Raw genomic sequence first — 16,247 nt, 5'->3', positions numbered from 1 at the left:
TGGATTTTTTGCACCCACATTTGAACCGAACAGTTTTAAACAACACACCGCATACTCAAGAACATCAAAGCAAATACTCGGCTTACATTAATGAGTAATATTAGAAAATACAATTCAGCTAACAATTGTGTGTACATGTGAGTTTCTCTGTTTTTTCATCAATCAGTAGTGGCGTTTCATCAAAACCTAGGGTATGGCGAAATTTCCTCAGACCATACAAAAACGAACCACAATGAAACCAAATGATACCACATATATGTAACCACAAAACTTAAAGTAGTAAAAAATAACCCACAGCCAGATGTTGTCATAACCACCACCAACGACTACGTTAATCGACTATGAGACTAAAATATAAACCAACCATTGATCAGATTCAGCAAACAAGATTAAATATAAAACATGTCTTACCTTGTCGCAGGGTTGTTAAGCCTTGATTCTTTTCATTTTTAAGCTAATCCTGGCATAGCTAGTGGCAAATCGCAAAATACATAGCCTAAACTGCGACTGCACTACAAAGTCTTTCCGTGCAATATATTTTTTTAATTTTTCACAGATAGCGTTGTACATTATGAATGAAATACAATAACAATAGTGTAAATTATTCGATTTATTAAAATTATTAAATGGATGCCAACTAATTGGGAAAATAAAGACCATCCCCACTACCCATAACCTCACACTTGATTCCAAAACCACTGTTAGGCATTTTGTAGACAGTTTCTTTGTTTTATTGAAAATAAATTCCTGTAAATGATCTTAAATGTGGAAAATGCAGACAAACGAGTTTAGCCAAAAAGAGCTTCGAACCAACATTACGATGATGTCACGTCAAAACTACATATCTTCGGTCTTACCGACTATACGTCAATGACGCTATGTGACTTAACGGTGTTTATACATTCTCAAATACACATGCTTCCGACGCCTATGCTACATGTACACATCAGTGTAAAGTAGTTTAATTATCTTTAATGAGTCTCATTATGCACACGTACTTTGTTTCAACAATGTTTTCTGAACGCTAGGGCCATACACAAACGCCGCCCCTGAAATCAATAAACCTAAAACAGCAAAGAAGGCGATATAGCAATGTTCTGACACACCTCTGAACCTGACCGTGTTATACACGCAGCATAGAGCAGAGAAGAGAAAATAATAATGATTAAAGAAAATCAGCTGACCGGTCGCGATGTTTTCAAGTTCATTTCATGTTATATTTAGCATTTTATATGACGCTATTGGCTACTCCCTTACCTTTATTCTTTATTCATATAAAAATACCCCCAAATCGCATGAAAATACACACAAAACACATATTCTTCAATCGTGCATTTATTAGCTTCTTGTTTTGGTGAAGAAATGTCACTTTAGCTTCATCGCGGATGTCCTGAATGAGGAAGTGTACACAGGACGTGTCATGCAGACGTGAGATGATTGACAGCTGTGTACAGCAAATGATAGAGCTCTGAGGTCTGGGTGATTGTTGCTGATAGGCTCGCCCATAAGTGGCGCCTGCACAATCCAATCATGTTTGAGAGGGAAAAAACAAATTGGTGGTTTCCGAGATTTTTCTTTTTCCTTTTTAGAAGTAACGTGTACTTACGGTTATGGATAGAAATGTAGCGGAGTAAAGAGTACAATATTTGCCTCTCAAATGTACTTGAGTAAAGTCATGAGTACTCCCCAAAAATTATACTCAAGTAAAGTACAGATCCCTCAAAATTGTACTTAAGTAGGCCTACTGTACTCGAGTAAATGTACTCCGTTACTGTCCGGCTCTGAATTTCACACACCCGTTACGGCCAAATACAAAACATGACACTCATTGACGTCTCATTAATTTACAAGTTCACCTAAATATAATAAGAACAAGCATATTAAGATTGATTTTACATTGGAAAAGCTAAGGTTAGACTTAACGGTTATTACTCTGGTTATCTATGAACTCCATTTAGTTCAATACATTAACAATACTGGCATCTAGTGGACTATTTAAACCTACACACCTTGTTGAACAGAAAAGAGGCAAATGCGTTGGATATTTAACACATCGATTCAGTAACTATTAAAACCCCCTTTTACCCACATGTTAAATGTTACATAAATCACAAATGTTTTCCTGACATTTGAAATGAAACACTACAAAGATAGAAATATTCCAATTGTTTTACCATGTGATGTCAATAGGTTGCCATTACTCTTCAGAATGCGCAAATTGAAAATACCCCCAATGGAAACAATTCAATTTCGCAAAACACGCATGTAGGCTACCACAAAAAGTAATCAGGCTCGAATGAGTTGTTTTTTCACGCAATGCGATAAAGGCATATTTCGCAAAACTTTTAGTCACGACACATAAAAAGGTCACATGCCCATGCGCGGTATATGTTTTGGCAGAACATTTGGAAAGAAATAATATCTAGTAATACGAGGGCCAAAAAGCAGGAAAACGAGTGAGTGCAATATGGAGATCTACTAGGAACAGTGAGGTTAAAGGAAAATATATAAGGAAATATAGACATTTCTCTTCACTCTTTCGTCACAATAGGTGGCACTATGCACTAAAGTTTGTTTGCAACCTGCCATAAATAAAGAAGAATATGGCCAGAATGAGTTATCGCGAGAAGAATCAAAATACACTTTAATCACATAACATAAATGAATGGAAACGTTGCCATTCTGCTTCATTGTTTTAAACCACATTTAGAAAACATTGATTACATTTTGCGCAAGTCTGTAATGGAAACTCGGCTACGTCCACGAAAGACGTCATTATAGCCCACCACCTATCATATCCACGTGTACACACTAAGACTGACACAAACTCTTACAGATTTGGCATTATTTTAGTTTTTTATTATTATTTATAGCCTACGTTTTAAAATATCTTCAGTTTTCACGTTTTGCTGTATTTGTTTGGATATTTAAACAATACGTAGCCTATAGCAGACTTTTAAGACAATATGAGCTTATGTTTGTTTTATAACATATTTATCTCGACTATCTTGAATGCGTCCTTTGATTTCTTTCTTGCTCCTGCTCTTCTTGGGTCAGAGCCTCTTTAAATTGCATGTTCTGCATTCTTTCCAGTCACTGTTGAAAGCAGTAGAAACACAAAAGAAACAAGAAGTGGTGTTAACAAAACACTTAACTGTTAAACAGATTTTGTGATTTCCCTGCAATCAGTCTGCAACAAATGAGATCCCACCAAATACTTCTGAAATGCTGAGGAAGCTGATGACCACCTGCAATCCTCACATAGCCCAGGGTCTCTCTGAGATAATTTTTTTCATTGCATGCTTAAAAAAGATTTTCAAAATTGCTCATTACATGCAATTGCATGGCTTCAGTTATTCAAATAGCCATGCATTTACATTTAGTCATTTATCCAAAGCGACTTAAAGAGAGTTCAGGGAGCAATAAGCGATATGTCATACAGGAGCAATAATACAATTGGTGCTAATCAAAGTTACTAGTTTCAACAAAAGCCAGACTAATTCCATTTCAAAAATAAAGTTCGAAGTTCAAGTTCTTTCAGAGTCCAAGTGTTTTTGACACCTGTGAAGTTGTGCCACCACAGTATATAAATAACTTTGGGCAGAGGACAGCACTAAATAGAAGTTTGAGGAGGTATAGAAAATTATTCAGGTGAATGTATGCTTTCATGAACAGTATGTTTCGTTTATGTTCATATTATGCATGTTATGCGTTTTGTTAAAGTACAGAAAGGAGTAAGAGAGATTTTGATACTCTCTTGAGATTTTGATTAAACAAATCATGGACTATGTGCACCTTTTCCTATAGGATCAACGTTTTTGCGTTTTTGTCCTGCAGGATTATTCAAGAATCCTATTCCTAATTTAAATCAGGTTTTGTGCCCATTACATTTTCACTTACAGTTACTCTTATATCATGTAATTTGGAAAACAGCACAGCAGACTGAGGAAATAACTTCCTCATATTTCAAAAACAGTCCTAATGACTTCCTCCTCATAAGAGATGGGTAAATGGAGTGCTTATCCTCATAAACAATATCGTGTTAACATATTCAGCAAAAATAAGATATCCACAAGAGAGTAACGGAGTGCTTAAAAAGTGTATTCGGTATTTTTAAAAGGTGCTTTAACAACACGGTTTTTAATAATTTAAAAAGCAAAGTAATTTTACAATTTCCTGAGTAACTCTTTAAACCCACACACCTTGGTATCAGAAAGAAATATACCACTAAAATGTTTTACCAAGTGATGTCCATGACGTTCATGACAGATGCATCATTAGATCACCTCTTGGCTATATTAATGTATACACAGAATATACATTTCTAACCCTTATTTGCCCATATTTTACTTTTGGCAAGAGGAGCGTTTGGTTGGTTTATTGCACATATATATTTCAGCTCTCTTAAATGACACAACAATTAAACGGTCCTTTAATTTCATTCTTCCTTCTGCTCTTGAGTCAGAGCCTCTTTAACTGCATGTTCTGCATTGTTTCTTGTCAATTGTTTCCCTGCAATCAGTCTGCAATAATTCAACATGCATTTGTGTTGAAACCAGAATTTCCACAGATCACACTGAACATATAAAACTCACAGTTTAGTGAACAAAACAGACAGAGGACAACACAGAAGACAAAGACTTTCTGAACCATGAGGCTTTACATTCTTTATGGTGTTCTGCTTTTGGCTGGTGAGAACTTTAGTTTTTTTAATCGAGATGGGTAGCAATAATGTAGTAATGTATCATTTTAACATTGTCAGATGTGTCAAAAGTAGTCATGGAAATCATAACCAACAATTTTTGCCATTTGCTTGACAATAAACATTTCAAACTGGAGCACCATGCTTTTACTCTTATTCTATAAAACTGTATATTTATATAAATATGTTGAACCTGTTTGAAAAGCAAATTTTGACAATGCATTTCATTGTAATATCAATTTTTTTTGAAACTGCTTACCGTTCAAACTGAAACATAATAATAAGAATAGTAATAATAATAATAATAATCAGGATTATTATTGTTATTAATAAATAAAATAATAATAATAATTATTATTATGTTCTTTATTGTTTACAAACCAAATTGAGCCCAACTTAAATATTATTATTGTGATGTTTAAAATATAAACATTGAGTTCAAATATGATTAGAGATTTTGTCTGTCATTATGAAACAACAACAAAAAACATTATATGAATTACATGGTTAATGTTAATCTCTTTTCCAGTGCTTCAGTACAGCCCAAGTGTTGACGCTACTAAAGGTATGACAAATCAAGACACAAAAGGGCAGAAAAATGAAATAAAATGTTAATTATTAATGTATGTATGTATGTAGGTATGCATAAAATCTATGAATGTGTGCAAATACATGTGCTGTATATATACTGTATATATATAAATATATACATATATGATTCATACATTCATTTTTGTAGTTAAATTCGGCCCGCTCTGCAGTGGCAACTCAAATAACAATATAAGAGGGTGTGACAGTAAAGGCTGTGGAAAATTTGGAGCCACCCGGAAGGGCAAGTGAGTTTGCCCACCCTTATTTTTATTAATTTGACTCTAATCCCTTCTTATCTCCTCTCAATGACCCAAACAACATTCAATATCCCATAAATATAAAAAGTTTATAATAACAACGGTTATTATTTGTGGTATATTAAGTGTATGTGAATTTGTGTTTCCCACAGAGATGGTGTCACACGAAAACACAAGGGTGTTGACATTGTGTGTAGTGATGGATCTACCATTTATGCACCATTTGATGTAAAGTTAGATGGCAAAGCTGTTCCATACAAAAAAAACAATGCTATCAATGATGGCGTAAAACTGAAAGGAGAAGGTTTGTATTGTGAACAATTATTAGCAGCGGTACTTGTGATTTGCTCTCTTTGTAAAGTGCTTGCAAAATCATAATAATCTCATATTTCACTGTTTGTTCTCTTTACCAGGACTTTGCTTCAAACTCTTCTATGTTAAGCCGGACAAGTACTCTGGGAGTCTGAAGAAAGGCCAGAAGATCGGAACTCTGCTCCAAATGCAGAAGGTTTATCCTGGAATCACCTCCCATGTTCATGTGCAGATGTGTGACGAAACAGATCCCACCAAATACTTCTGATACCTCGTCTAGCACCTGTAATCCTTACATCACTCAGGGTCTCTTTGAGACTTTGTTCAATTTAAATCATGCATAAAAATAAATACATTAATAAACATTAAACATTTCTTCTGCTAACAGTCTCCAACTGTCTACAAATGAGTAGTTACTTTAAAAACAAGTCAGATTACAATGCACGTACTGATAGGTCAGCAGTGTTTAGTGTCTGCAGAAGAGATTAGTGTTTGCTAGGATGTGAAACCTAAATATTCCGTTTCAGATGCATTCTAAAACATACTACTAAACACAAACCCGTATTCTAAAACATATGCTGTAAATGTTTGACAACAAATATGTCTACTTTTCTTATTACCACACATCAAACAATGACTGTAGCAAAATAAGACATTACATGTCAAATTAATTTAAGATCTGAAAAAGTTTACCCCATTTTGTTCCCTTTAAAATTATGTGTGTGGTTTATAAATGTCTGCATGTGAATTGCTAGCTAAATTTTAAATATTAATAACGTATGTAGTAATTGACAACACGATTCCATGCGGAACCAGAGAATCATTTTTTAGTTCTCTGATTTTGGCTAGTGAGGATCAACATTTTTTACATTTGCAGACAACAAACAAAAAAGAGTTACAAAAATGTCTCATGCAGTAGTCACAGCTGAAATTATATTAGTGTAAAAAGACAAATAAGCATGATACACCCTTTGAAGTCCCCCTTAAGAAAAATATCCAAATTGTTACAATCATAAAACACAATTGTATATTTTAGCATGTAGAGGAACCATATGCATTACCAAACGTGGAAACAATTAACAATTTATAAAACAATATGTTAAAAGGCCATTTTAGGCCACCACCCTATTTAACATATCAAAACATGACTTAGTGTGAACACAATTTATAAATATGTAAGTTCTAACACCATTTGTGGTCCTCATGAATAACACGTTTTAAAAAGACAAACCTATTTAGTCATTTTTGGAATTTAGGCTCAAGTACCTAGATCTTTAAAAAATATATATATGTTAAAAAAGCTCATCTATACGGCAAGCAATGATAAATGGCAATTGGATTAAGTGTCAATGGCATTGCATTCAATGATGTCCTAAGATAACAGCCATAAAAAATGATTAACAGAAAGAATGTAGCACATTCTGAAACTGAAATGAAGTGCGTGATGTCACAATAACATTTGAAATGTGAAAAATACTGAACTCTTTGAGGTTACACACTTTTGGTCACACAATGAGCCCTTAATGTCATAAAAATATGTGCGAACCAAAAGGCTACAAAAAAACATGAAGATTTTATTTTAAGTTACTGTAAAAAGTCTAGTGACATAAAAGTTATGGTCTTTTCCACTTTTCTTATAGGACTACTTTATAATTAACAAAAACTGACCTGCAACTGAACAAATCATGATCCTCAGCAACTTTATAAGTAGATACATTTTGGTAGATATCCCTACACTGCTTTTTAAAAGATATATATATTTCTGTGTATATGTTCTGTATTTTCACTGGGTTAGGTGTGCAGTTAAGGATCATAGAGTTTCTAGCACAGAGTGGCCTTGACTGGCATCTGCTTGCAGAAGAGACTGTTAGCGGCATGCGCTTCCGGAAGCCGACCTACATAGTGGGTGGCTACGCCCATATCTCGGCACTTATGGCACTTAAATTTACTGCCGCAATGCAATCAAGTTTCAGTTTTTGAGCAAGGAGGGGGAACCACCCTTAGCGTAAACTATACGCAATGTAGAGAGACCGACTTGAAATGCGAAAAACCAGATGGAAACCCGCTTACTGGAACAGACTAACTCCAAACTTTCAACCGAACATTTATGTGCTTGCTTTTCTCAACAAAAACATTGTGAATATAAACATGATGATCATATAACGACGTTAGTGTTTATTTATGGTTTTTATTGCATTATGTTCAATATGCTTTAGGCCCTTTTAACGGGGTTTCTTTCTATCTGTGTGATTTAATTCCGAAATGGTTACAAAATCTAAATGCTAAAGAACTTTTCTCAAACTTTGCATAAAAAATTACATTTTAAATTTAGATTATATTTAGCGTAATCTCGTTGGGCAATAACCTAGCATGCGTTCTGGACGTCTTTGTCATTTGCAAACAAAAGGCAACAAAATATGCAACAGAATAATAACAAAAAAGAGATAATTTAGGCCTATTTGGCACTATTAAGGAAGGCAGTAATAATAACAAAATGCTATACTTAAAAAACACCGCAAGGAAGTATCTTTCACCGTAATCAACCCTAATTTCACGACAAAAACAAAAACGCACATAACATTACATTGCAGTATAGGACGTCAAGTGTCTTTACTGGATTTTCACAGGATTTATGGGAACGCACGCACAGATTCCAGAAAATCATTGGCAGTGTGAACTTGCAATATTCTGAACGGATAAACTATAATCCGCAAATAAATATAGAGAGTTTCACAAACATTTTTTAAATCCACATATGCACAAAAAGCAAACCATAAGTTATGTATGTATTAAAAGCATTCATTTGTAGCCCGCTTTCTAGACATTTGTGGAAGGCTTTCTGTGCATTTGAGAATTGCTGCACGCATTTGTGAATCGCTGCACGCGTTTATGGATTTTGAAACATTTCTAACATCAAGGCGTGCGCACAATCCACAAATAGGTGGACTCCGCCCACTATCTACGCAAGCCAATCGGACAACTTCCACCTTCGGCGATCAATAGGGCACGTCCTAACTTCAGCCAATCACGCCTTGCCCTGTACTAAGATTCAGCGAGAAAACATGGCGTCTAATGGCGGTCTTAAATGTGTGAATACCTAAGAAGCGATTTGTGCTTGAAATTACAATACCGCAAAAGCGACGCAGTTAAAATGTGTTATCAAATGTAGATTTACTGATAGTAGTTTGGAATTATTGGATTTATCGCTATTTTAAATGAACAACTTTAAGTCATTTAGCATAACAATCGGCTCTCGATCTTTCTCGCGGTGTCACACAGCAAGCGCCGCACCGTGGTGCACACTGGGAAAAGTAGTCATTTTTGTAAATTTTAAATAAACTACTTTTTCCTAGATGCATTACATCATCGTCAGACATACAGAGAAAGTTTGTTTCTTGGGAAGGCATTAACAAGTGAAAAAATGGCAAACCTTTTTTTCTTTCCTTTATATACAATACATTCAAAATTTGCCAACTCTGAAATAATGGAAACCAATTAAAATAGTGAATCTATTTGTTATAATTTATAGTGTTTTGATTAATTATATATTTATTTAAATAGGCTATTACTTTTCACCTCACAAAACTGTTTTACTGACAGATCAATCAGATCTTTGTACCCTTTGGCTGACTGTCAGAGTGTGTCTCATTGTTTAACTAGTGTTTTCTCCATTGTACTATTTTGTACTATTTGCTCCATTGTAATATTAAAAAAAACTATTTTGGTGAATTAACCTTTATAAGTTGGTGCTGTTAAGTCAGGACAACAATTTAATTCACACCGATTCAGGCATAAACTCTTAAACACCTATTCAGTCCAAGGCTATATTGAACTTTGAAAGGGACGGTAACTCACACTCCCTACAATAATCAGAAACACCCCCACACAATTTGCATGTTTTCTGCAGATTGAACCATTTACTTCATTCAAAACCATTTCATTATTCTTTGGTTCTTATTCTGCACATTGACACCTTTTCTGTTTTAACTGCCCATCAAGTTAATCTTGTCAAAACAGCCATCAAGTTACAAATATGCATATTACCTCCTTATAACAGCCAATTTCATTCATTATATAAAAAGCTTTTACGGAAGGTTTCAAATATGTATCAACTTGATTTCATTTTCAATCATTAACCTATTTAAATTAATTAATTTTACAAAAACGCACGTTACCTCAAAATTATATTTGAATCCCTCATTATTTAGATAGCTTTTGATAAAAGTTGTATGACATACAAACACCTGACAAGATTTCTTAACAAAGAGCTGACACAGGATGCAGCTCTTGGTTAACCAAAACCCAACCTAAACCCACCCAGGTTTGCAGCAGACCCTTTTCTTTTTCTGGTGGACCAAATTCCAGCCAAAACTCAGCCACTAAAGCCATTTGCATTTTAATTCTTTTGGTTGGCCAAACTCATGTCAAAGCTCAGCACTATGCTGTTTCACACTATATTGTGAAAAAAACCTGTGCCAGAACTAATCCTGAAATGCCAAACGTAAGCCTGAATTGGCCCACATTTTTTGCTATCTGGGTGGCCTCTTCTTTATACTACTCAGTAATGATTGGTTTATATGCATTGTCCATATGCTAGTAACAAACGACTGAAGCGTTTATGACATCATAAAAGCGTGCACGGACTTGGTTGTACAATCTCGGTGACTAAAAACTATAAAAAAGCCAAAATCACGGCACTCCTTCACCGTGACAGCTCTACGTTCACGACTACATTACAAGTCACATGTCTTTAGGATGTATGTGAACGCATTGGCAGTTCGGACCAAAATCAATCGATCCCGTCATCCTGGGACACATCTTCCGCATATTTTCTGTAATCTCTATATGAAAAGGGCTTTACTGAAATGCCCTGTAATATGCATTTTGTGCATTTGTACAATTAGCTTCAATTCAAAGTTAATATTTTGCTTCATACTTTTTCCATAAAAGAGAAAAGTTGTGTTGCCTCCCTTGCTTTCTTATTGCCCCTGTTGTTTTTTATCAGCCAATAAATAGACGAAATAAACAGTTTTTAAAGCTGTCATGTGTGTCAATAAAGCGGCAGCAATAAATGCTACATAATTATAACCCAACAATATTGATTTATATAGCACCAGGAAAAATTGACACGTTCTAAGAGCACTGCCACAGCCCTTATTATTAACTACAGTTAATAATTAAATTGATTAACTGCAGTTGTATACCAAAAGTTTTACTAGGCCTACATAATTTTTGGGGTTGCTGTGTGAATTTGAGAATATATTGTGTGCACAAGATCATAGTCAAAGAATCAACATCCTTTATTGTGGCAAAGAGTTAGAAAATAAACTGTTTAGACACAGTAGAGATCATTCCGGAATGGAATAAACCAAGACATTTTAGACCGCCGCCATGTTTGCTAAATCTTAGTGCAGAGCAAGGCGTGATTGGCTGAAGTTAGGACGTGCCCTATTGGTCAACCAGATTAGTTTGCGTAGATAGTGTGCGGAGTCCACTTATTTGTGGATTGTGCACACGCCTTGACGTTAGAAATGTTCACAAATTCGTGCAGCGATTCAAAAATGCACAGAATACATCCACAAATGCGAATAAAGCGAGCTACAAATAAATGTCATTAAAATAAATTTGTAAATATTTTTTATTTGCAAATCTCATTGTATTTATTTGTGAAGAGAAATTTATTTTTGTAAACATATATTTACGTTTTTCTTTTTCTGCATATGTGGATTTAAATTGTTTTTGTGAAACTCTATATTTATTTACGGATTATAGTTTATTTATTCAGAATATTGCAAAAATTCTGATCCCATAATCCCGGGGCAAATTCCTGGACACATTTTCCGTGTATTTGTCATGAGCGTGGGGTGAGACACGGACAGAGGACCCAGGTGCAGACAGCGGGCAAGGGGTTAACAGATATTTAATAATAAAACAAACACCCACGAGAAACATAACAAAGAAATATAATAACAAGACAGGACTAAGACTAGCTACACTGAAACAAAATTTACATAAAGTTTTGACAAACTACACATGACTAAACTGACAACCACAATGAACCAGCACAATTCAGAAGACACAAGGGCATTAAATAAGGGAGCAAATCAAGAGGTGAACAGGTGAATGGCATGAATCAATAACAAGGTAAGGAGAGGATGGGAACCATCCATAAATACCATAGGGGCCATAAATACCTCTCTCCACCAGTGGCGGCTGGTGAAAAATATTCTCGGTGGGGCTGTGCCATACTTTTTTGTTTCCGTAACCATCGCAATAAAATTTAACACAAACTGCAGGACAGCAGTGCTCAGTGAAATAGTCAGTAATTATTTAATGCCAATATTAAAAAGTTGAGGCATTCGTACACAAAAACATAAACATCATGATGCACAAACACAAGCCTTTTATTTGCATTTAAACTGAACTTGTAAACAATTGACTATTTCTACATATAAGTAACATCTTTTGGAAAGGCTGTTGGTGCCATTGGTAGTAAATAGGCAACACAATATGCATGCTGTCAGAACAGAGTGGAAAGTGGACAATAACATTAAATTATTATAAAGTTTATAGGAATTCTTACACTGTATAAAGGATGTATAATATAGAAATGGATATGAAGTGGCTGAACTCAAACCTTTGACTGGAAGAATAGCATAAAGTATTTTATGATCAAACTAAATGTAACTAATTGTTAATGTGCTCCAGAACTGCAACAATTAATTGATACAAAACATATATACAGTAATATTAGCAAACACACTATTAACATTTTTTAGAGTACCATATATAACTGAATGATTTTTATGCTAAGGTCAACTATATACAAAGAAACGTGTGTGTGTGTGTGAAGCTACGGGAGAAGCCGCGCATATACTGCTTCCCTTTTTCGCTAGCCTGCTGTTTGATTGAGAGGTCAGGTTGATCTGGGCCCAGCTCTTTCACCCGAACTTTCTCCGACAAAGTTCTCCTCTCAAACGGATCTTGGAGGAGAGATTTCACCGAGTTAGGGTTGGGTCTTGGAGGAGTAACGTCCGCGCTCGCCATTGTCGTTTAGTAAAAATGGCGCCCCTAGAGCCCAGTCCTTATTTTATCAGGGCTTGGGGCGATAAAATGATCGCCCTTCTTGGATTCTATTTAAGAACGCTGATTGGCTAAATTTTATGTCATACATTCATATCTTAAATTAGCAATTGGCTTAACTGCTACATAGACCCGCCTCCTTGGGGCGCTTTCTCTATCGCCCCAGAGCTGATGAAGCGGTCAGACAGGCAGAGGAAAGGTTGCAAATATGATTTTGTATCATATTTTACATGTATTACTGGGTGCATTCCATATTTAAAACACACAAATATTGACATACTGATGTTTTCCTCATTATTATTACTATTTTTGTTTTAATTGTTTTAATTTTCTTTTTTTTTGTGGCTTAAGGGGGGCGGCGCCCTAGCGCCCTCTATTGGCCGGCCGCCACTGCTCTCCACACAAAACATGATATTCTGTCATGATCTTGCCACTTAACCAAGAGAAACATGACATGATGCGGCAGAATCATGACAGTATTATCCAGGGTTTCTGTGTGAAAAGGGCTTAACAGTAAAATGCTGAAATGACCATGTTGAGCAAATGCCGTGCCTATTATAGCCTATAGCTTGAAATCAGACAGCTAGCACTTTTGCGATGTAATCAACAGAAAGAAAGAAACTACCGTAAAGTGCGCTGATGTCACAGTAACATTTAAAATGTGTAGAATACTGACCTCTTGTGGAGTCTGTAAGGCTTCACACTTCACAATGATTTCCTTGTTTGGCAATATTTTATTTTACGTCATTCTAGAGTAAAAGTCTTGCAGACATAAACATCTTGGACTTTGTTAAGAACATTTGGACTCCTGCAATTATTGTAAGGTCTATTTTATATCAACAAGAATTGAAACAGAAACCAAAACATACATATCTGATTACATTTAGTAAACACATTGACTAATTGCATCTGTTGTCTGTTATCTCTTTTTTAAATCTGTTATATTAATATTATTCGTGATTGTATTATTCCTCTAACAGCTGAGATCCTGTTGGCACGTATCAGGCTGAACACATCAGCTGGCAGAATACAAATAACCTAAGGAGACCTTATACAAAAAAAATTGTGTTTAGAATTTATAAATTGAGAAGAGGGGAGAGAAAACATTCCCTCTTTGGGCTTAATAAGTAAGTAGCTTACCAATAACCTTAATAAAAAAAGCTTAAAGCATCACGAAACCTTAAACACATTTTTTTTAGATGTTAATAGAGTTGGTTGTGTTGCACATCATAGTTAACAATGTTAGCAACTGTAAGTTATTACAGTAGAATACTCTTTTTATAGATAATTTTGCCTTCCAGGTTTAAAATCTTCATCTGAGCAATGTCAAAGGATGTGACATGGGGATGTACTATAGTACACTGATGGCGTCCAGGTGACTCATAATTATTCATTAGACCAATGAGAAGACATTTCTTCTAATTATTCATTACAGCGCCTGGAGTGTATCTGACCCTTCAGAGAGAGGCGTTCATGGCACATTGTAGTAATCTGATGCATAAACGAAGAAAAGGCAGAACACTCACCAGGAGTTGCAAAAATACATATTCAGGCAAACGAAATAAGTCCACAAACTTTGAAACTGAAGCAGGGTAATCACACACACGCACGCACATGCACACGCAAACACACACACACATAGGCCTACATGAAACACTAAAGGGAAGATTGACCAGGGACGGCGAAACAAGGGCAGGGCTGAGAGACATGACAGGAGGACACGTGGTTCCAAGTGACAACAAAAGCCACGTGTCTCCACACATAACGCAACAAAACCCGAAAGACGTGGCAATGTCATGACTCTGCCCAAAAAGCGAGAAAACTCGAGACAGGAAGGAGACAGTATTGTTCTAGATTTTGTTGAAACTAATAACTTGGTTTTAGCAACTCTTGCATTATTTCTCCCTGAACTCTCCGTTAGTCATTTGGATAAAAGTGTCTGCTAAATGTAACTTAATGTAAATAAAGGTTTCAGGTGTCGAGTCCATTGCATTTTCGCCTAGGCTACAGCTACTCCAACGTCATGATCTTCTGCTGAATCTGTATCATAGCAGTATGTGTTCCTACTAGTGCGAAATGGGTAAATGTAGTGCTTATCCTCAACGATATTGAGTTTGATTGTACTTCAGTGCTACCAGAGTTATCCACAAGAGGGCAGCAGAGCACAAAGAGGAAGATGACAACATGTTTCGTGCATGCATGGATAATGATACTGGTGAACACGAAGAAACAAAATAAGTAATTTCATGTTCACAGTCTGACCTTAAAGGTAAAGTTCCACGCTGAAAAGTGAGAGAGTGAGTGTGAGATGGAGAGAGAGAGAGAGAGAGATAGGGACATTTTAAATCTTTGAATTTTTTTATATATTTACATATTATAAACCACTTTAAGTTGCACTACATGCATCACACTTTATTTTATTTTATTACCATAATTATTTTTCTTTTCGTTTCTTTACATACTTGCACTATTTGTACGTCGCCCAGCTGCAAATGCTTTGGAAATACGATTGTAAATTTTGTCATGCCAATAATTTTTTTATCCAATTTGACTTAATGTAAAGTGCCATGTTGAAAATGTGTAGGGGGAGAGAGAGAGATTTTAATCCAGTCTTACCTTATTTAAAGTGCCATGCTGAAAATGTGTATGAGAGAGATTTTTATCCAGTTTGTCATCATCCGTGTACAAATATGCCTAACTCCATTCTATATTGTATGCAAAAATAATTATGCAAAAAAATGTTGTGTTGAAATATTAAGTGGTGTCCAGAAATTGTATTTAATTTTTTATTGTTACTAAATACTTTTATTGTTACTAAATCTAGATGTTACTTCCGCATTTGTGGTGGGAAAATTCCCACTTCCAAGGTGTCTCTTGAATGCAGCACTAGACAGAGGCAGTCTTTTGCAGTTTTGCATGCAAGATGCAACAGTTGTGTGCTAAAGCTAATAGGAAAAAAACAAGTTGAAGAAGAACTGGGCCTGCTATTATGTTCATTAAGTGCAAATGAGGGGGTTCAGTTGATTGGCTATTTAGACTGTCCAGAGGTGAGACGAACGGTAATTCTTAAAAACAATTTTGCAGATGCTTGCCTTAAAAAAAGGACAAAAACAAGATGTAGTTTTTCAGTAATGCAGAACAAAGATTTGGTCTGCTGACTTTATACCTTATTGGAGCACATGTAGTTGAACAGTCCCACTGTGGGATTTATTCAAACATATATAATTATCTTACTTGCATTCTCAGTGCTAAATGCTGTTCCATCATACAGATGTGCTGTTGATCTTGTAATCTAACCCCCT

The 16,247-nt window shown here is 35.5% G+C and overlaps 1 protein-coding gene across 1 annotated transcript; it reads left to right on the top strand.

Annotated features, from left to right (window-relative positions):
- Positions 1–4,044: 4,044 nt before the first annotated feature.
- Positions 4,045–6,252, top strand: LOC306907736 (leukocyte cell-derived chemotaxin-2-like). Its single transcript, XM_079480081.1, has 5 exons — positions 4,045–4,691; positions 5,232–5,267; positions 5,442–5,538; positions 5,703–5,854; positions 5,964–6,252. The coding sequence occupies exons 1-5, from the start codon at positions 4,652–4,654 to the stop codon at positions 6,128–6,130; spliced, it is 492 nt and encodes a 163-aa protein (XP_079336207.1). The 5' UTR covers positions 4,045–4,651; the 3' UTR covers positions 6,131–6,252.
- The last annotated feature ends 9,995 nt before the right edge of the window (positions 6,253–16,247 follow it).

Source organism: Barbatula barbatula, assembly GCF_947034865.1.
Source record: "Barbatula barbatula genome assembly, chromosome: 18".
NCBI classification, from domain to species: Eukaryota; Metazoa; Chordata; class Actinopteri; order Cypriniformes; family Nemacheilidae; genus Barbatula; species Barbatula barbatula.
This window is presented reverse-complemented; position numbering and strand designations above follow the sequence as displayed.

Bases quoted from the DNA above. Each gene is read 5' to 3' on its own strand.
- LOC306907736 (XM_079480081.1), top strand. From the start codon at position 4,652: ATGAGGCTTTACATTCTTTATGGTGTTCTGCTTTTGGCTG. The intron at 4,692-5,231 runs GTGAGAACTTTA...TCTCTTTTCCAG, and splicing joins TGGTGTTCTGCTTTTGGCTG to TGCTTCAGTACAGCCCAAGT. The intron at 5,268-5,441 runs GTATGACAAATC...TCATTTTTGTAG, and splicing joins AAGTGTTGACGCTACTAAAG to TTAAATTCGGCCCGCTCTGC.